The sequence below is a fragment of the Zootoca vivipara genome, chromosome 4, assembly GCF_963506605.1.
Source record: "Zootoca vivipara chromosome 4, rZooViv1.1, whole genome shotgun sequence".
Taxonomy (NCBI): Eukaryota; Metazoa; Chordata; class Lepidosauria; order Squamata; family Lacertidae; genus Zootoca; species Zootoca vivipara.
The window spans coordinates 29,448,106-29,468,419 of NC_083279.1; the positions used below are offsets into that span (position 1 = coordinate 29,448,106).

General features: G+C 43.2%; 1 protein-coding gene across 7 annotated transcripts in view; it reads left to right on the forward strand.

Annotated features, from left to right (window-relative positions):
- Positions 1–17,674, forward strand: part of MGAT4A (alpha-1,3-mannosyl-glycoprotein 4-beta-N-acetylglucosaminyltransferase A) — a 60,945-nt gene extending 43,271 nt beyond the window's left edge. For 6 of the 7 annotated variants that reach the window (XM_035114615.2, XM_035114613.2, XM_060273447.1 and 3 more), the window contains exons 9-15: positions 202–316; positions 1,174–1,304; positions 2,884–2,991; positions 3,706–3,899; positions 6,361–6,439; positions 13,488–13,554; positions 14,995–16,054. In XM_035114615.2, coding sequence (XP_034970506.1) covers positions 202–316; positions 1,174–1,304; positions 2,884–2,991; positions 3,706–3,899; positions 6,361–6,439; positions 13,488–13,554; positions 14,995–15,137 — 837 coding nt within the window. In that variant the 3' untranslated portion in view covers positions 15,138–16,054. The other variant, XM_035114618.2, reaches the window with a different exon arrangement.
- The last annotated feature ends 2,640 nt before the right edge of the window (positions 17,675–20,314 follow it).

Sequence of the window (20,314 nt, forward strand, 5' to 3'; positions counted from 1 at the left end):
GCTCCCAAGAACATTTTTTGGGGGGGGGGGTGCATGGGGGGGAGTGAGGGAAGAAAAGCTATGTTAATGGAATGCATTTGTTGGATGCGGCCCAAGAAGTTCAAATGTACGTTTGAGTTTGAAATGTGGTTTGTCTAACACACTCTTTTTCACATTTCGTTTCTTCTTTCTTTTGCTGGTCTTGCTCTTCGGCTCCCTTAGCTTGAGGATGACATTGTTGTCAAGCAGAATTACTTCAGCACAATAAAAAATTTTGCGCTTCAGTTGTCATCCGAAGATTGGATGATCCTTGAATTTTCTCAGCTGGGATTCATTGGTAAGACAATTTCCTCTTTAGCAGGTTTGAAAGGGGTGGGGGAAGGGGTGTGCAGTGGGGGCAGTCTGCCCCGGGTGTCCCCACTGAGGAGGGAGACAAAATGCCGGGCGGCACTCACTGCGGGGCCTGCAGTGCGCTTGAGCCACGTGTGTCTCCTGGGAGTGACGCAGTGGCTTGGGCGCCTGCAGGTGCCGCGCTGCCCCAAACAGTCCGCCTCCCCCTCAGCTGTAGGGTGGCTGAGTGGGAGGAGGCAGTCAGACTCCTCGGAGGCCCCGTGGAGCTTCCTGCCCCAGCTCACCCCGCCCCATGGGCAGCTGGGCATGCTCGCCACCCCAGTCCCAACTTTTAAAATATGGAAATACAGTGTTTTTTTTATTTTGTTTTTTTTATTTTGTGACTTTCCCAGTATAATCCCACATATTCAGTTGCACGCTGATTATTGTGACAGAATCTAGCTGCTGAAAGTTAGAATAATTCTATAGCAGTGGCTGCCATCTCAGAACATGACAAATTTCTATATGGGCTCCAGTAATTTAAACTATTTCACATGGAAGTTAGGCTCAATGAAGAGGTGCCCTCATTTGAGAGGTTTCCCACTACAGATTTCCTGCCTCTATCAAAGCCAGTGACTTCAAACTTTAAAAAAGCAACCCACCAAATCTTCAGTGGAGAGGTTTTTTTTGAGCACCAGATATTTATATATAATTTATATATAATATATAATATATAATTTATAGCTTCTGGAATTTCTCTTATCTTTAGTCACACTAGCTAAAGTGGCTCTTTAGGGGTAGCAGGCTGAATTTGCAGTTACAAAGCACTGGATAGCTGCTGATATAACTTCATTTTATTTACAGGTAAAATGTTTCAGTCTCCAGATATTACACTCATTGTGGAGTTCATATTTATGTTTTATAAAGAGAAACCTATTGACTGGCTCTTGGATCACATTCTTTGGGTGAAAGTTTGCAACCCCGAGAAAGATGCAGTAAGTTTTGACTGTTAAGTACTTCTCATAAATACTGTCTTATGTGAATGGCCTGGTTTGCATGTAATGCAAAGCCAAACCATGACTTAGTGTGAATGAGCAAATGGAGAGAAGATTGTAGCTGCTTTGGTTCCACCACTGCACTGCTGAACAAAGCCATGGCTGTGGCCCTCCAGATGTTGCTGGACTACAACTCTAATCATCCCTGACCATTGACCATGCTGATGGGAGCTGATAAGTATTAAGACTTCAGCAACAACTGGAAGGGCAAAGGTTCTCCATCACTGGCTTAGCATGTCATCTGAACCTGGGCTGATGGTTTAGCTCTCTCCAGACAAACCACCAGTTCTAGACAATAGGAGAAACTTTGGTTACAACTCATGCTTCGTCTGGAAGGAGCTATGACCCTGGGTTTGGATGACCTGCCAACCCAAACCATACTTATTTCAGCACAGTGCAGCAGTGGATTGACCAGGGAGGAGCAGAACAGCCACAATTTCCTCTCCAGGAGCCTACAAGTGTGCTTGTTCACCCTAAGCCATACTTTAGCTTAGCATTACATGTGAACAATAACAATGTAAGAAGTCACTTTATTGTGGATATCTTTGTGAAATAAGCGTGCTGCCATCTGGAAGCACCATAAGAGGGAAGGGAAGTGACGCCTCTTTTCTTCTATCACACATTACAGTACTGCATAGTGAAACAGAAGCATTTACTATTCTGTGAAATCTGTGGGAAGCTATGCTTTGGCAACCATCATCGTACAGGGGAAATGGTTTGTCTTTATGAAAAAAAATGAAATTTAAACATAATGGGGCGCTACAAAAGTAGTGGCCAACAACCATTTTCTAATTTCTTCAGAGTGGCGAGGATGTAAAATGCTTATTTGAAAGGGTGCAAGCAGAAGTTAAAGCCTTTTGTTTGTAGGGTGGCTAAAATCTCTAAAAGGTGTATTTTGCTATGGCCAGCCAAGAAACCTGAGCACTTGACTACGTTAAAAACAAAGTTCCACGTCTCAGACTATGCCTGTGCAGATGGCATAACTGCTAAAATTAGCAGGAGAGTTGCACACAATTGCTCATCACCATGGTTCTTGTAATAGACTGTAATTATGGTGGCCTGCAGTCTGGGTGTTGTGATTCCTTTGGCATTGACACTGATCTGTTATACTGAGCTACAGATGTGAATCATTCTGGGTGCAGCCTTCTTGGTTCCTTCCATACTGTAAAACCCACTTTGGTCTACTGAGTGCTATTGATAAATTCTTACTTTCTGTTGAAGTTGGGTTGGTATGAGAGGGGGATGATTGACTGCCTTCCTTGATAGTTAATATTTCATCCCTTGGCACAGGGTCTTTGATCTTTGTGGGGCAGGTTGGGCTGTTCTGTGCGTGACAGTAAGGTTTTCTTTTCTCCCTGAATGAAAGGAGAAACAAAACTACGGGGCTATGGAAGGCCGGCATCAAGAATGCTGCGCAATATTTTGGCTCACTTATTTTTAAGTCATCATGCGTAAGGATAGCGTTTAACTTGTTCCGCATTACTAAAATCTTCCCCCACACCCCAACTTTTCTTTTAAGAAACATTGCGATAGACAGAAGTCAAATCTCAGAATACGCTTCAGGCCTTCACTTTTCCAGCATGTGGGTCTGCACTCCTCTCTAGCAGGAAAGATACAGAAACTTACAGTGAGTACTTTATGCTTCCTTTACTTTACTTGGAAGACCAGGTTTAGCAACTGGCATACTAATCAATCTTCTGAGTGATGTTGCAAAGTACAGCTGTCTCTGGCTACAAGGCCCCATGGTTGATGATCAAATATGATAAAGCAAAAGTACCACTGGTTGTGATGGGTCTACTCCTTTTTCTCCTATTCTTGTGACCCCATCTTCACCAGAGGTTGATTTTGGGATACATGAAGGCTAAAGGGAGGTGGAGGAGCAATAGTTTCATCGTGCAATATTGTCAGTGAGGGAGAGGATATCTCCCCTTGTTTGCTACAGGGTAGAGGGAAAATCTTGTTCCTCTCATCTCTAATAAAAGCTGTCTTGTTCACTCTCTCTAAGTAAACCTTCTTAAAATTGTAAACTTGTTGATTAACATTAATTGAATTTTAATTTAACTGCAAAATAAGCCAGTGGAAGGGAGAAAATATAATATGGCTGATGGCCAGCTTGACAACAGAAAGAGGATCAATAATAGCTGCAGAAAAATCAGAAAAGGAAAACAGGAGACTGAACAATAGACTCCCAACGTGTGTTGAGGAAATGTTTAATGCCTCTTGATAAAAGCTGCTTCAGGCAGGGTTTTTTTTTTTTTGCTACAGCTCACTGAAGCAGAGTCTGTTTTGTATCTGCCCTCTTCTTCGGTTCCTAGCTTAATGAATCTTAACGTCTTTTTAGGATAAAGACTTCCTGAAGCCATTATTGCATAAAATTCATGTCAATCCACCTGCAGAGGTTTCTACAACTTTGAAGGTCTATCAGGGTCATGCTCTTGAAAAAGCCTACATGGGTGAAGATTTCTTTTGGGCTGTTACACCAGTTGCTGGAGATTATATCCTCTTTAAATTTGACAAGCCTGTCAATGTAGAAAGGTAAGCGCTTCCATGACAAAATGAAGCTTCTGCTGAACTGTGTCTTGAAATGAGGTTGGAATTACAGTAAATCGACCAGCTTTATAAATAATTGTTCATGGCATCCAATAGAATGATTAGTTTGCTTGTTGGACATTTTTGTCAAATATTCGGTATCTTAGACAAGACAAAGCCACACCGGTTGTTTAGAATTAAAATAGCCCAGTTGTTATATGTGCCATTTTGGAATGCAAATTGTAAATTTGGCTCCGTGTGATGTCACTTTTCTTCTTGCAAATAAAAACTTGTGCAGGAAACCATTTTGTACTATTAGATTAGGATAGAAGTGTACTGTTAACAGATTTTAAGTTCTGTTAAGTTCTAAGTGTATTTAGCACTCAGCTTTAGTGTTTTCATGCACACATCTCTATGGGAATTCTTTCCGCTTTCAGTTGCTTAGACATGCTTATTAATCCTGTCATGAGGTTGGAAATGAATTTTGCAGAAGTGCTGCATGGTCATTTAAATTAAATGCTGGTGACTAAGCAGAAGGGTATATCTTGGAGGTTAAATGATTAGCTGGGTTATCGAAATTTCACATTGAAATAGATCCTTAGGAATCTGACAGATGATGAGTCATCCTTGTTTTAACATCACTGGCCATGAACTTGTTCTCAAAATATTACAGCTGTGGGTTAAGAAGCAACTACTTGCTGATTTCTGATTCATCCACTAGAGATATTGCTGGCAGAGCTTACTTGAATAAAGTTGAATTGTGAGTGCCCCACCAAGGGGAGGTTTACAATTGCCAAATTTTGCATTTTGTGTAAACATCACAATATGCTTCTATGGACAATTTGTAACCCAATGACCTGTCGCAACTTGCACTCAACATCCACCTGACTTTTTTAAAATAGTAAAAATGATTTATCTTTTGAAAGGTACTAATTATATCATGCTTCTTCATGGTTATTTTGCAATTCCTTGGGCACATATTTGGGGTGTCTTCCCCACCACCTCAATTCAAAAACCAACCCAGAGGCTGTAAGTGATCTGCAAAATTAGTCTATAATGCTATGAACTAATTTGGGGTAGTTACAGTGAGGGGGGAAAGTATTTGATCCCCTGCTAAATTTGCCCATTTGCCCTCTGACGAAGAAATGACCAGTCCATAATTTTAATGGTAGGTTTATTGTAGCTGTGAGAGACAGAATAGGAACAGGAAAACCCCCAGAAACCCAGAAGTCAAAAGTCAGAGATTGATGCGCATTATAATGAGTGAAATAAATATTTGATCCCCTATCAACCAGCCAGATGTCAGGCTGGAAGTTAACATGTAGTAATTGGGACTTTCTCTCAGGAAAGTGTGCATAAGATTGCAGGAACCTTATTTGACTATTTGGGGGGGGGGGTAGGAAAGCAAGGAACAGATTTGTTTACATACATTGGACTTTCTGCTATCATGCTGTAATGTGTAAGGATTTATAACTGTATCGGCAGTCCTGTTTTTTACAGCTTGCAAATAACAGAAATAAATGAAAGTGATGTATATTTAGGGGTTCTTTTGGTCAGCTGTTCTCGTGATTTACTTTAAATCTTCCCAAACAATTGTGCCCTTTGGATCACTTGCCCAGAGACCTCCTGTTGCCGTAGTTTGTTGGGCTCTTCCCAAGGCACCCCCCCCCCCGGCAATGTTCCTGCCTAGATAGGAACTTCCCACTAGATAGGATGTCTAGTTTGCTTTTAGGTCAAGTAGCTCGTCCTTTCCCCTTTGAGGAAATATTCACAATTTTCATGTTACTGTCTGTGCATCCCAAAATAGCACTCCTGAACAGGCTTCCTGACAAAAGATCTAGATTTGTTTAAAACAGGGGTATCTTACCTGTGGCTTACAGGTGTTGTTGGACCAACTCCTATCCATAGCTATTGACCATGCTGGCTGGACTAATGGGAGTTGATAGTCTTAACAACAAATTCAAGGGGCAAGGTTACCCATTCATGGTTTGAAATTACTGAATTGATTTGGGGGTTGTAATATAAACATGCTTCTTATTTAAACGTAGTTGAATTCCTTATAGGCATCCTTACACTGATAGCGGTTAAGAACATACAAATCTCATTTGATAATTTTAGTCCATTATGATTCCTTTGACAACTGTGTACAAGAACCAGGGGCAGTATTCAACTAAAATATATACTGTAATCAGTGCAGAAATACTTGCACTGATGGAACATTTAGTTAGCACCATGTTGGATACAACCCAATGTTATAATCTTTCAACATGCTTTCATTAAATCCTTTGGGTGTCATTGGCAGCAGTCTTTTCCATACTTACCTGGGAGTAAACCCCTTTGAACACATTAACTTCTAAATAAACAGGATTTTGCAGGCTGTGGGTCTTTTAGGTGGCCTTTATATGTTTCCATACTTCTCATTAGCCATGACTGATCATCTTGGGCTTCTTAATCTTCGCATTTATAGATTCCTGTTCCACAGCGGCAACCCAGAACATCCAGGAGATATATTCGTCAACACAACAGTGGAAGTGTTGCCTTTTAAGGTATGAAGACAGAGAAGTCTGTTCCCCATCCTTTGTATTTATCTTAAGGGTAAAAATGAGTATCTTTCATACATGACACTTCTGTTGATGTAAGAGAATGTGGGTTTTCTCCCTCCCAATGATAGAACTATTAATCCCACCAAATCTTATCTAAAAAAATCTGGAATAAGGAATGTATGTTTCCAGAAGGCTGACATTCATGATCTAATTACAGGTAGGTAGCCGTGTTGGTCTGAGTCGAAGCAAAATAAAAAAATTCCTTCAGTAGCACCTTAAAGACCAACTAAGTTTATATTTTGGTATGAGCTTTCGTGTGCATGCAAGAAGTGTGTCTGAAGAAGTGTGCATGCACACGAAAGCTCATACCAAAATATAAACTTAGTTGGTCTTTAAGGTGCTACTGAAGGAATTTTTTTATTCATGATCTAAGTATAACCTAGAAAAATTGCTGTTAAACAAGAGCTGCCACTACCCACTGAATGCAGAATTGTAGGACTTGGTTTAGCATTTATAGAACTTTGCTTGTGAAATTGACTCCAGCGGCCTTACCAGCCTCAGGATGCTTGGGAGGTGATAACAAAGGCCATACAACAGTTGTGGTACAATTAGGGTTAAGAAGAAAGGGCGACAGTTCTATTAGTAGTGTCCTCTCCTTGTGTTCCCCCTAAATCTGATTGACGGGTTCTTCCAGTTCTCTGGAGCTAGGGTTGCCATATCTTGTAGAGCAAAAAAGAGGACAGCCCGAGCCGCTGCCAGCCTGAGCTGGGGAAAGAGGTGCGCACGCTTGGGCTGGCAGCAGCCATGGCATACAGAGCAGCCTGCGCCACCTCCCAAATAAAAGCAACTCCCCGCAAACCCAGACATTTGCTTTAAGATGTGAAAATTACTCCGGGTGGGCATGTTGGCCCCCAAAAGAGGACATGCCCAGGATTTCCTGGATGTATGGCAACCCTATATGGAGCAGAGTTGGGGGCAAGCAGTGAACGGAAAGAGAAGTTCCATTGTGCATCCAGACACTGACCAAAGGAAGGAACACAGTAAGTAGCATAGGTGCCTGGTATAAAAATATGAAGAGACTTAAATTACCGTCTGACTTGCTATTATGATACCGTCATTGAGGGGAAAGGGCAGGAGATAAGTGTTGTGACGTGGGGTTTGTGATTTCAGCTCTCTTGACATAACATGCTGGAGACAGTTCTCTAGTAACAGCTCTTTATTAAAGTGAACAAGACTGAAGACTGAGGAGAGGAAAGCTACATTTATAGGGACAGGGGACTAGCTAGGAAGGGATACATTTTGGAGGGAACAATATCAAGCAATCACAGTGCTGCCTTTTGGAGGAAACCAATAAGACAGAGGATCCAAATACAGCAGCTTAAATGAACCAATAGTAGCTGTACCCTCTGGAACCAAAAGGCAGTTACTTTATCCTAATGCAAATACAGACAATAATAATACAGAGATAAAATCCTTTGACTCAATACACAACACCCCTCCCCCCCTAGTGAGCACAGCAGACGTAATCCCTCAGGTACTGTGGGGTCCTACAACTTCTACCTGATCTCCTGACAATAGGTGTTGCAGGTTCTGGATTGGGTGTTACCTGTGGTGGAGGGGCTGCTATAGGGGTTTCATCAGGAACAGATGGATTCCCAGACATCTCAGGGTCCCCGACCTGTACCTCGTCATCATGAGGACTAGCAGACCCTGGTTCATTTGCTGAAGCCCCTGGTGACTGCACCTCTGGACCATCTTCACTCTGGTCTCGCAGCTGTGCGTCATTAGCCAGGGATGAATTATCTGACTCCTCCCTGCTGAGCGCCCGGCGCCTCAGCTGATCTATATGTCTCTTCCAAACTTGCCCATTTTCCAAGGTCACATAATAGGACACAGGTCCACTAGCCCGGGTGATCACACCAGCCACCCACCGCGGACCTCGTGAATAGTTCCTCACCCAGACCAGATCTTCAGGGGCGAGATACCTTGTTGTGTCAGTCTCAGCCGGGGGGGTTGCTCTTGAATTACGGTTTGGCATTTTATCTGGGTGGACATAATCCAGCACCGTTACCAGTCTTCTACCTAAGAGCAGCTCGGCTGGCGACTTGCCCGTCGCAGTACACGGTGTCGCATGCTGCAAAAATAACATTCGCGCAATGCGAGCCGACCAGTTACCCTCCATTAAGCGCGCAATGGATTCTTTGGCTGTTCTTACCATGCGCTCAGCCTGCCCATTGGAGGATGGGTGAAAGGGCGCGGATGTGACCCCTCTTATGAAGTTATCAGCCAAGAATGCCCTGAATTCTTGGGATACAAAAGCTGCCCCATTATCTGATACAATGGTCTCAGGTAACCCGTGGGTAGCAAACAGCTGCCTCAACACCTTGATTACGGCAGCTGATGCCATGCTAGGGACCATCGCCACTTCTAACCATTTGGAATATGCATCAACGATAACCAAAAAGACCTTCCCTTGGAATGGCCCAGCAAAATCTATGTGCAGTCGGCTCCAGGGAGTCCTGGACTGCTCCCACCAGTGGACTGGTGCTCTGGCCACTTCTGGCCGCACCTCTTGGCATGCCTTGCATGTTCGTACCCATTGTTCTATGTTCTGGTCCATTCCAGGCCACCACACATAACATCGGGCTAGTGACTTCATCCTGACCATTCCCGGGTGTCCCATGTGAAGCGTCTCAAGAACCCTGTTTCTCAGTGGTGCTGGGATGATCACCCTATCTCCCCATAGGAGACAACCCTTATGCATGGACAATTCGTGCTGCCTTGTCGCATAAGGCCTGAATTTTTCTTCATGCGGACCACCTGGCCACCCCCTCCCCACCCAAGTGAGCACACGGGAGAGAACAGCATCTTTCCTCGTTTTCTCAGCTATATCTGTAGCTGTTACAGGAGCCCCCGGAAGTGTTTCTAGCATCATAATATGCTCCGCCGGAGCAGGATCCTCATTGCTCCCGCCAGGAAGGGGCAATCGACTCAGCGCATCAGCATGGCACAACTGTTTCCCCGGCACATGGGTCAAGGTGTACTGGAACCCATTCAGGAATATTGACCAACGCAACATTCTGGGGGAGAGAATTTGTGGCTTTTGTTTGTTTGGGTTGAACAACCCTAACAGTGGTTTGTGGTCCGTTTCAATGGAGAAATGGCGACCGTACAAATAATCATAGAACCTTTTGATTCCGGACACAATAGCCAGTGCCTCTTTATCAATTTGAGCATAGTTGCGCTCCGTGGGCGACAACGTACGGGAATAGAAAGAGATGGGCTTTTCCGACCCATCCGGTTCCCTATGACTCAGCACAGCCCCCAGACCGTATTGAGAGGCATCACATGCCAAGACCAGCGGCTTTGACTCATCATAATGAGCAAGGACGCTCCTGCTACTCAGCATTCCTCGCAAGGAGTCAAAAGCCTTCTGCTGCTCCTGCCCCCATCGCCACACATTCTTTTTCTGCAATAGTCTATGTAATGGTTCAGCTACCGAAGCTTTCTGGGGTAAGAACGAATGATAAAAGTTAATAAGTCCCAGGAATGACTGCAACTCCGTCTTGTTCTGTGGTCGTGGTGCCTCGATGATGGCCTTAATCTTAGCATCTGTGGGGTGGATGCCTGATGCATCAATTTTAAACCCCAAGAAATCCACCGTTGGCACCCCAAAACTGCATTTTTCCTTTTTCAGTTGCAACCCCACCTCCTTGAACTTGAGCAACACTGCACGGACACGCGCAACCAGTTCCTGTGGGTCTTTTCCAGCAATCAAAACGTCATCAAAAAATGGCAAGACCCCCGGCAGACCTCTTAACAGGCGTTCCATGAGCCCTTGAAAAATCCCTGGGGCCACACAAACTCCGAACTGCAATCTGTTAACTCTGAACGCCCCTTTATGTGTGACAATAGTCTGTGCTTCCGCTGATTGTGGGGTTACTGGCAGCTGTTGGTAAGCTTGTGCCAGGTCAATTTTGGCAAACACCTTGCCCCCAGCCAGTTTAGCCAACAGATGTGATACGACCGGAATGGGGTATGAGTTTCCCCTGAGTGCCTTATTGATAGTACATTTGTAATCTGCACAGATCCTGACTTCCCCATTTGCTTTAAGGGGTGTGACGATTGGAGTCTCCCACTTAGCAGAGTCCACGGGTGAGAGAACTCCCTGCTTGACCAATTTATCCAGCTCTGCCTCGATCTTGGGTTGCAGTGCAAATGGCACTCGCCTTGGTTTGAGTCGGATTGGGGCCACCCCGGGGTCCAACTCGAAGTCAACTGGGGGCCCTTTATAACAACCCAGTTTTCCATTAAAGAGACCAGCAAATTCCTTGCATAATGCCTCGCTCATCTCAGGGCAGGTTTGTATTGAATTAAGCCCTGATATACTCAGTCCCAGGGCGGGGAACCAGTCAGTGCCCAGGAGACTGGGGCGACTGCCCTTCGCAATCACCAGTTTGAGTACAGCCTGTTTGTCCCGGAACTGTACTCTCACGGCACACATTCCCATAACATGGATGCGGCCTGCTGAGTACGACTGCAAGGTTGCCGGGAAGGGCTCCAGAGGGGGCAACTTACCCCTGGGGAAGAATGTCTTCGCGGTCTGGTCCGACACGATGGTGAATGCAGATCCGGAGTCCACCTCCATGTCGCACTGCTGACCCTCAATCTTCACCTTGACGTGTGCCTTGCCTTGCGCTGGAAACTGCACGGCCCTCCCGTTGATCTCCGTTACGTAGTGGCAGTCCTTTAGAAAACGAGTTGCTGTGGGCGGTCTGCGATGCTCCAGTCTAGGTGCTCCTGTTGCTCCCGACGCCGCCGATCTACAGACCCTGGCGATGTGACCAGTCTTCCCGCACATCCGACACATAGCATCCCTGAAACGACAACTCTTCCGCTCATGGTTTCCGCCACAACCTGGGCAACTGCCTCGGCGATCTTTGTGCACTGTGCAGGCCTGACGCACCGACTCGACCCCACGGACTGGGCTCTGGCTCGGAGTAGCCTCTAGCTCGTCCATGGCATGTGCAACTTCTATCTGTGGCTTAGTGGCCTTGCGACTGGCATCAAGCTCCTCTCTTTCATAATTCTCCGTGGCGGTGGCCTCCTTCAAGGCTGAAGCAAGGGTAACCTCTTCTTTAGCCACGATGCGTCTTCTGGCTTTCTTGCTGCTCAGACCCCCAATAAACCGATCCAGGAGAGTCTCTTCCAGATTTTGGAAGCCGCAGTGCTGAGCGAGCTTCCGGAGTTCAGCCAGAAATGCGGATACAGACTCCCCAGCATGCTGCTGCCTCTTATGGAACTCCATCCGCCGGGCCATCTTGGTCTCAGTAGGCGCCAAGTGGCTCGTTAGGCAGGCAAGAATATCTTTGAGAGATGTTTCACTCAGTTTCGCTGGAGCAAGCAATGCCTTGGCCAGCTTGAAGGTCTCGGGCCCACAGTAGCTCAGGAATGTGGCCCTTCTTTTGCTGGCATCGGTGATCCCTTGAGCCACTGCAAAGAACTCGAAGCGTTCGACGTAGTCTTCCCACGTGTGGGGCTCTGATGGCTGGAAGGGCTCCAATACCCTTGGACTCTCCATTGTCCTAGCGGGCAGGGTCGTCTTCTCAGCTGGCCAGTGAGTCTTGTTCTCAGTTGCAATCCGGACTCTGAGGCAGGGCTGTGTTTAACCGCTCCTCAGCATTCCGGATCCCACCTTCGTCGCCAGTTGTTGTGACGTGGGGTTTGTGATTTCAGCTCTCTTGACATAACATGCTGGAGACAGTTCTCTAGTAACAGCTCTTTATTAAAGTGAACAAGACTGAAGACTGAGGAGAGGAAAGCTACATTTATAGGGACAGGGGACTAGCTAGGAAGGGATACATTTTGGAGGGAACAATATCAAGCAATCACAGTGCTGCCTTTTGGAGGAAACCAATAAGACAGAGGATCCAAATACAGCAGCTTAAATGAACCAATAGTAGCTGTACCCTCTGGAACCAAAAGGCAGTTACTTTATCCTAATGCAAATACAGACAATAATAATACAGAGATAAAATCCTTTGACTCAATACACAACAATAAGGACCTGCTATTTGGGCTCAGCATGCCTCCTTCTGGTGCGACTGGGACTAGGAGCCGCCTTGTGTGGGGTTGCCATTGACATTAAGTGCAAGGCAATATAAGGCAAGCAGGAATATGACGGGAGAGAACATTTGTGTATAGCAACCTGCTCTACAGGTTTTGGGCTGTGCATTTCGTAATGTGCTATACAGTATGCTTAGCTCCAACTCACAGTGTCAATTACAGTTCACTTGTTTGCATCTGCACAAAAAGGAAAACTTTATTTCTTTCTCTTTTTTAAAAAATGTCTCTGTTTGGGGGACTTCTAATCATGATTTGTGTATAGAACAAAGGGACCCGTTTTCTGCTGTAATATAGAGTTATCGACTGATCAGCTTATTTCTGTGACATTTTTACGTTTTTAGTCATATGTGCTTTTCTGTCCCTGTTCTCAATGAATTGGTTTTTTTAAAAAAAATCATGAAAAATTGGCATTTAAGTTGTATACATTTTGAGACATATTTCCTATAAATGTGTGTTGTGTACAAAATATGCATCTGTATGCTTTTCCCCTAGAATATTCAGAGTAGAATTCAACATTGTGTTATGAGAAAACATTTCATCTATGTAAGCATTGCAGCTTGCCAGCCAGAATGCCCTCCTCTCCTTCCTCTACCCGCTGTACTGAAGGTTCTCCCAAGCCAGATCCAGACTGTGAGGGAAGCTCCAATGTACAGGGCTGTTTCCACTGACTAGGCTTGTTAGGTGAACCCTGTCCCCATTTCCTCCATAAAATAAGCATTTTTACATGCAGTTTTCTAATCTGAATGTCATTGCAAAATCCAGAGAAGTGTGTTTGATCATTAGACTGTTGTCCCAGCAGTGGATGAGGCCAGAAACTGGGATTGGTTTATTTTTTTAAAATGCAAACCAAAATTCTTCTCTATCCCTTATGTATCATTACATTGGCATATAACTAATACTTCAATTGTTTTATCTCGCTTTTCAGAGTGAAGAGTTGGTATTAAGCAAAGAAACCAAAGAGAAACGATTGGATGATGGGTATTTCAGAATAGGTAACACTGTGTGAAAGAAAGAAAAAAAGAAATGTTTTACAAAAAAATAAAATCAACAAAACTGTTTTGTAACTGAGGTCCCATCTGCACTATACATTTAAAGCAGCTTCATACCACTTTCAACAGTCATGGCTTTCCCCAAAGAACTGTGGAAACTGTTAGTTGTTAGAAGACTTCTGTTCCCCTCACAGAACTACAATTCTCAGGGTTCCCTGGGAATAGTGATTGGCCAAAACACCACTCCGGGAATTGTAGCTCAACACCGGTAACAAGCTACAATTCCCAGAATTCTTTGGGGGAAGCTATCACTGTTTAAAGTGGTATAGTGCAGATGGGGCCTAAGGCAACTTGTCTTATGGCATGGTCCTATGAAAGCCCCACAGAAGTTTGGGTGATGGTAGCAGAAACCAGACTCAGATCAGATAGTTGAGCAGCTATTCACTTTTTGGTTTTACCAAGTGATAGAAGTTACCATGTAGCATCCAGCATCTGTAAGGGATGAAGTAAATTCTTGATTGTCCTCCTATATTGCTAAAATAAACTCAGGACAGCTAAAGTAACAAAATATAGTGCCAGTTCTATATTTTTACAAGCTGACTATGATGCTGCTTTTAGTTGTAACTGAGATAATTTATGATGTGAAACCACAGACCCTAGGGCTTGCCGATCAAAAGGTCAGCGGTTCGAATCCCCGCGACAGGGTGAGCTCCCGTTGCTTGGTCCCAGCTCCTGCCAACCTAGCAGTTCGAAAGCACATCAAAGTGCAAGTAGATAAATAGGTACCACTACAGTGGGAAGGTAAACGGCGTTTCTATGTGCTGCTCTGGTTCGCCAGAAGCGGCTTTGTCATGCTGGCCACATGACCTGGAAGCTGCACGCCGGCTCCCTCGGCCAATAACGCGAGATAAGCGCCACAACCCTAAAGTTGGTCATGACTGGACCTAATGGTCAGGGGTCCCTTTACCTTTATGATGCTGCTTTTAGTTGAAACTGAGGTAATTTATGATATGAACAGAATAATGAGAATAATAATTTATGATATGAACAGAATAATAATCTAGACGTTTCAATTGAGAGCTGTGATTTTAAAAATATGTAAGGGGGGTATTTATTTATTCTGCACGCAAATCTCAGTCCCAAATAAAGAATATATTTGGATGAATGTTGAAAGTAATATATAGGGTTTGGGGGGTGTTGTTTTTTAATATGATTTATGAGCCATTGAAGCATTGTTCAAACTGAGGCAGAAAAATCCTGTTTTTGTCAAAAAGTAGATCTCTGACTGTTTCCACAAACTCTATCTTTTCCTGTGTTGCCTTGGGGACTGCCACAGTTGTGAACCCATTTCAAAACTAAATAGACTTACATGTAAGATGTTCTTATGTGATGGCTTGTATTGGTTGAACGTTTTCATTTAGAATGCCTTTTTGCTTTCTGAAGGCAAATTTGAAAATGGAATAGCAGAGGGAACAGTTGATCCCAGTCTAAATCCAATTGCAGCTGTCCGGCTTCTGGTAATACAGAACTCTTCTGTCTGGGCAATTCTAAATGAGGTAAGATTTCAACAAAAATGCCTTGTATGACCAGAAAACCAACCTTCAAACCACTTCAGGGTTAAGTCTCTCTTTAAAAGAAGTGTTTTGTGACATTCCGAGTCTGTGGGACTATTGTGATGGACCTCTCAATGCTGGCATTTTGCAGACAGATTTTAGTCAATTGACACAAGTGATACACACTGTGATACAAGTGATACACACTGTGGTTGTGTGAAATGCTGATGCCACAAGCTGACATCTCTGTGTGCATGTGTTTGCATGCTGCTTTGAGAACCCTTGGGCATTTGCCTTGTTGAAGCGCCCTATGACATCCCAGTGCTATTAAGTATTTTTTGAATGTTTGGTTTGAACCAAAGGTTCTCTTCATATCCAGCCCAGCAGAGGTGTCTGCAGGCGGATGGCAGGGTTTGTGATTTCCCCCTCTCCCTGCACCACCTTCCATGCTGTTCCGGATAATTCCCAAATCCTAGGAAGTACTTTTGGAAGGGGTTTAAAAAACAAACACTTTTCTGTTAGGTGCTGGAAGTTCTGCTCGCCAAATCATTGCAGCTTCTCTATTATCACATTCAGTTTGAAAAGTGTTTTAGGAGTCTGCTTTCTCAGCTGTGTGGAAAGCAACAGTTTAGATATCAGCTGGGATGTTTCACGGTTGTGGGATGAGACTTTGTTATGACAAAGGGCAGCTTCACAATCAAGGATAGACCTCCAGCGTTTCCACAGCAAACCAACTGGTTTATATTTAACATTGAAAAGGCACTCTTTTGTCAAAACACATGCATGCAGTATATGAACAAACAGAAGCCATGTTTAGTCTCTGCTGTCAAGTAGCTTGTAGGAAATGTGGTTCAATCACATTGGGGGAGGGAGTACAAGGAACTGTCTTTTGCTGTAAAGTGTGGTGGTCTTTTTCATAAACAGGTGTATATTTTACCAGCTGCTTTTCAACTCTGCATTGCAGATTCATATTAAAAAGCTCCCCAACTGATCAATCAAGAGGAACAAGAGAGATCTCCATCCTTTGAAGACTTTTCTACAAAATCCACCCCCCCATTGCAGAGTGAAGACACTGAGCATGCACCTTATTTCCAACTTCTGACTTCTCAGTGAAACTACCTCTTGTGAAATCTACTGTAGTTGAGAAGATAAGACTCAGCAAGAAAGATTTATTACAATCTAGAAACTGACCAGTATTATTTATCTGGAGCCGTGAGTTCCTTCATGACTCTGCTGCCTAAGGATCACAATATCCCCTACCCAAGTGATAGGGATACGCTACATGAAAGTTGTACATATTATTACATTCCTCGAAGATAAATATATATATATATATAAATACATTTTATGAAGGGGGGTACTTTTGGAGGTCCATTTATTTTGCTAATTCAAGCCCTCTTTTATAGATTATCAGGGATATATATTCAAAAGCATTAGGGGGATTTAATTTATTAAAATGATTTGAAAAGTACGTATTTTTATGCAGGTAATATAACTCGATGCAGGTTTTGGTTTTTTTAAACAAGTGATCTTACTTCTTGGGTTAACGCTACATTTTGCTTTTGTGATGAAGTGACCATATTTTGTAATATACTGCCATGGTTAGGAGTGTTAAATGGGAGTTTAAAGATGAAGCACTTTTGTACCATACCAAGAACGCAACTTAAAAAGGTTATCCTACACAAAACCCATTGAAAGTAAATGTGATTTTGCACAGGACAACGTCCCCTATAGCCTATGCCCCAAATCTAGGAGATGTTGTTCAAAGGCATAACATGCAAGGACTTTGAATAGCATTACTTTCTAATGCTCACAGTCCACAATATGTAATCGTAGAAAGCATGTTGAGGGGTTTTGTACTTCAGTATGGTGTGCGAATCTGAAGTTAATCTCCCATTAAAGGGGAATTTTGATAATGGATTATTCCTTTTTAAACCTTTGTAGAATCTTCTGAAACACAGCCCATTCATTCATTTGGATAGAAAAGCACTCTGATGTTTCTGCATTTACATTTTTGTTTTTGCTTCACATCCCGTTTTGTATGATCTCTGCGCATTCTTATGGAATGACTTAAACTTACCGTTTTATTAGGGATGACAATGGAAATAGATAGATACACAGTAACCTCAGCTGAGCTTTTTTAAAAAAATGTGATTTGTCGTTCTTTACTTTCAAGTGTTAAAAGTGATTTCCCCCTCTTTAAGAGGGCCCAGCTCCTGCTAAAAGCATTGCACTCCAGCTGACTGAAGCAAGGGACTTCGTGTGATTCTAGATGCTTGTTGTCTTTTGTACTTCAAGGAAAAGAAGAAGAGATCCTTGCTTGGTCAGTAGCCTTGAAGAGAGGCAATTCTAGCACTTTGTGCTCTGCAGCACAGTAAGCACGCAATAGTATGTAATAATAGTTTTTAAAGAACTCTCTTAACCCTAGCCAAGATATGAGAAGCTAAGTTGTTGTTGTTTTTACCGCAGCTGCATACCTGTCACTCATGCAGGTAAACAGAAGTTTACTTAAGTGGTGGTAGTTTGTTTCATGAGCTGAATCTTAAGATACTTCTGCATCTTGGATGCCAGCTTTGCCAAAAAAGAACTATATGCCTTCTCTCAAAGGTGAAAATGATTTGTAAAATTTATGCGAATAGGTGTCTGCCCACCTTCCGCCCCCCATGAGATATTTTCTAAAAATTGTCATAATAATATACATTTTTAAATCAAGATTCAAATCGTTCAAGATGTTTCCACAATAGAGGAGCACCCCCCTTTTTTTTTCTCGGTTGAAGCTGTCCTATATTTATAAACTTGCTTTGCTGAGACTCTTTACTTCTCCATTTGGCTGGGAAGATAAGTATGCGCTTAAGATTTTATCTTGTGTGCTGCCCAAAGAATGACTGTTATTGGGCATCTAATGAAAAATAGTTAAAAAATAAAAAACAGCTTGTGTAGCATAGTGGCCAAGAGCCTATCTTCCAACATTACCTTCCATGAGATCACTGGGTGGCCTTAGGTAAGCCACAATTTCTGTCTTAGCTCCACATCTGAAATACAGGCATAATGAGACTGCAGGGTGGTTCTAAAGATTTATGAAGCAGTGCAAGGCACTTAAAACCCAAAGTGCTACATAAATGTTAAGTATTTACAATTGTCATTGGGAAAAGGCGTATGCTGCCTCTGGTGCCAAACTTGCATTGAAACCAGTGTTCGCACAACAGTTACAGGAGCAAGTATTTATGCATTTAGAGCCAGTGCTTGATGATTTGGTAACGCCACTGGCCTACTCGGAGGTAGGGGGGTAGGAGAAATTCCAAGTCCGTGGGACAAATTTCAAAGCCAACTTTGTATGTGTTTTGCATGGGGGATAATATGCAGACCTGTATCTCCAATTTTATTTACTCTGAACAAGCTTTGTAATAGCCCTGGTCTTCCGCAAAGCATGGGGGCGGCTACAGTTCCTTGTTAAAGGTTGGCAGTATTGCTCCCAAGCTTGTACGCCTGCAAGGTTTGTAAAAATGTGTCAACAGTTGGTGGTATGAATTAAGGGGTTGTTTGATCTTTTGCTACATAGTATTACTAAATCCCAGAGTCCATCAATCAACACCCCATTCTAAATTCATTCAGCTTGTGGCAACTACCCTTCTAATGCCCCTGATTTTTGTCCGCCAAGTGATCAAATTATTGCCTAGAAACCAAAGTGGCGTTTTCCTGCTTTTACCTAGCAGTCCAACTGGGCTTAACCCCCCCCCCCCAGCAGCAAATACAACCTAATCTTCCACAGTAGTGGGTGGGAGAGAACACAAATCAGCCAAAAGCAGGGTGTGTAATACAGAGATTGTGTGGCGAAACAACGAAGTCTCCCCTTACTCATTGGAAATAAGAAAAGAAAATCCTGTCCTCCAAATGTAAGTTAACTTAATCCAAAACATCTTTATATCCCTGGCCATTCTACAAAGATGACAAGCCTTTCAAAGTCAGTCACATTCCTTGAAGATCAGATTTGTACTTCACTTGTATTATGGCATAGCTATTTGCTAAGGTTTTAATATACTATTGTGAATGTTTATAAGCCTTAAAGATAGCTGAGTAAGATGTCGACCAGCAGGTTTTATTTCTTGCTTTTATTAGCCTTTGCTAGGAACGATAAAAAATTTAGGAAGTGAATGATGTCAGTAGTAATTAGTTCACCGAAGGAGAAAAGATTCCCCAACTCCTTCTTCTCAGTCTGCTGTGTGGTTGCCAATTTCTGTTTCTGTGCTTGTGGAACCTGCAACTTTGGCCCTGCAGCCAGCCACGTTTCCATTAACCATTTTACAGTACTTGCAGTACAATTTATTTTTTTGAGCTAGGTTTTTGGTTTTGTTAATCTTGCTGCTATATTTGAAAACCTAACTGGGTCATGTTAACCGTGCCTTTCATCAATGTTCTATGTGCCACAGCTGCCCATGTAATATTTGAAATAAATATTTTGAAAAAGTGTTATTGAATACTTAACCTAGTGAAAATATAGAATTCTGTACAGAACAGCTTTTGGATCAGGGTTTTCTTTTTAAACAAAAAAACCGATACAGTACACCTCTTTACCATTTAGGTTCTCTCTAAACCCTCTTTTTTCAAGGCTACTTTAGAAAGGTGCATACCAGGGGTGGGTAACATGTGGCCTGAAGCCCAAATTCTGCCCAATTGCAGGTACAATGGTACCTTGGCACTCGAACAACTTTGCTCCTGAACAAATCAGATCCCAAATGCCACAAACCCGGAAGTAAGTGTTCCGATTTGTGAACGTTTTTCGGAAGCCGAACATTCGACACGGCTTCCGCTTGGGTGCAGGAAGCTCCTGCAGCCAATCAGAAGCCGTGGCTTGGTTTTTGAATTGTTTTGGGAGTCGACTCTTGGAACGTATTAAGTTCGGGAACCAAGGTACCACTGTACTGCGAACTGGCAATGCTTGCAGAGCCCCTTGCACAGCATTTCCCAGGGGTATGCTGTATGGGAAATTCTGCAAGAGTGGGGCATTGCAAGTTCTTTGGAAAAGAAAAAGAACACTCTTAAAAATGTTTTTTTAAAGAGCATTTTCCTTTCAAAAGAAACAAGTTAGTATTTAAAAGCACTTCACAACTTTGGTTGATATGAACTGCTCTGCCTTCTTGCAGCTTACAGCCCTGTTTTTCTCTCTCATGTATACATCCATCTAAAGCAGGCACCCCCAAACTTCGGCCCTC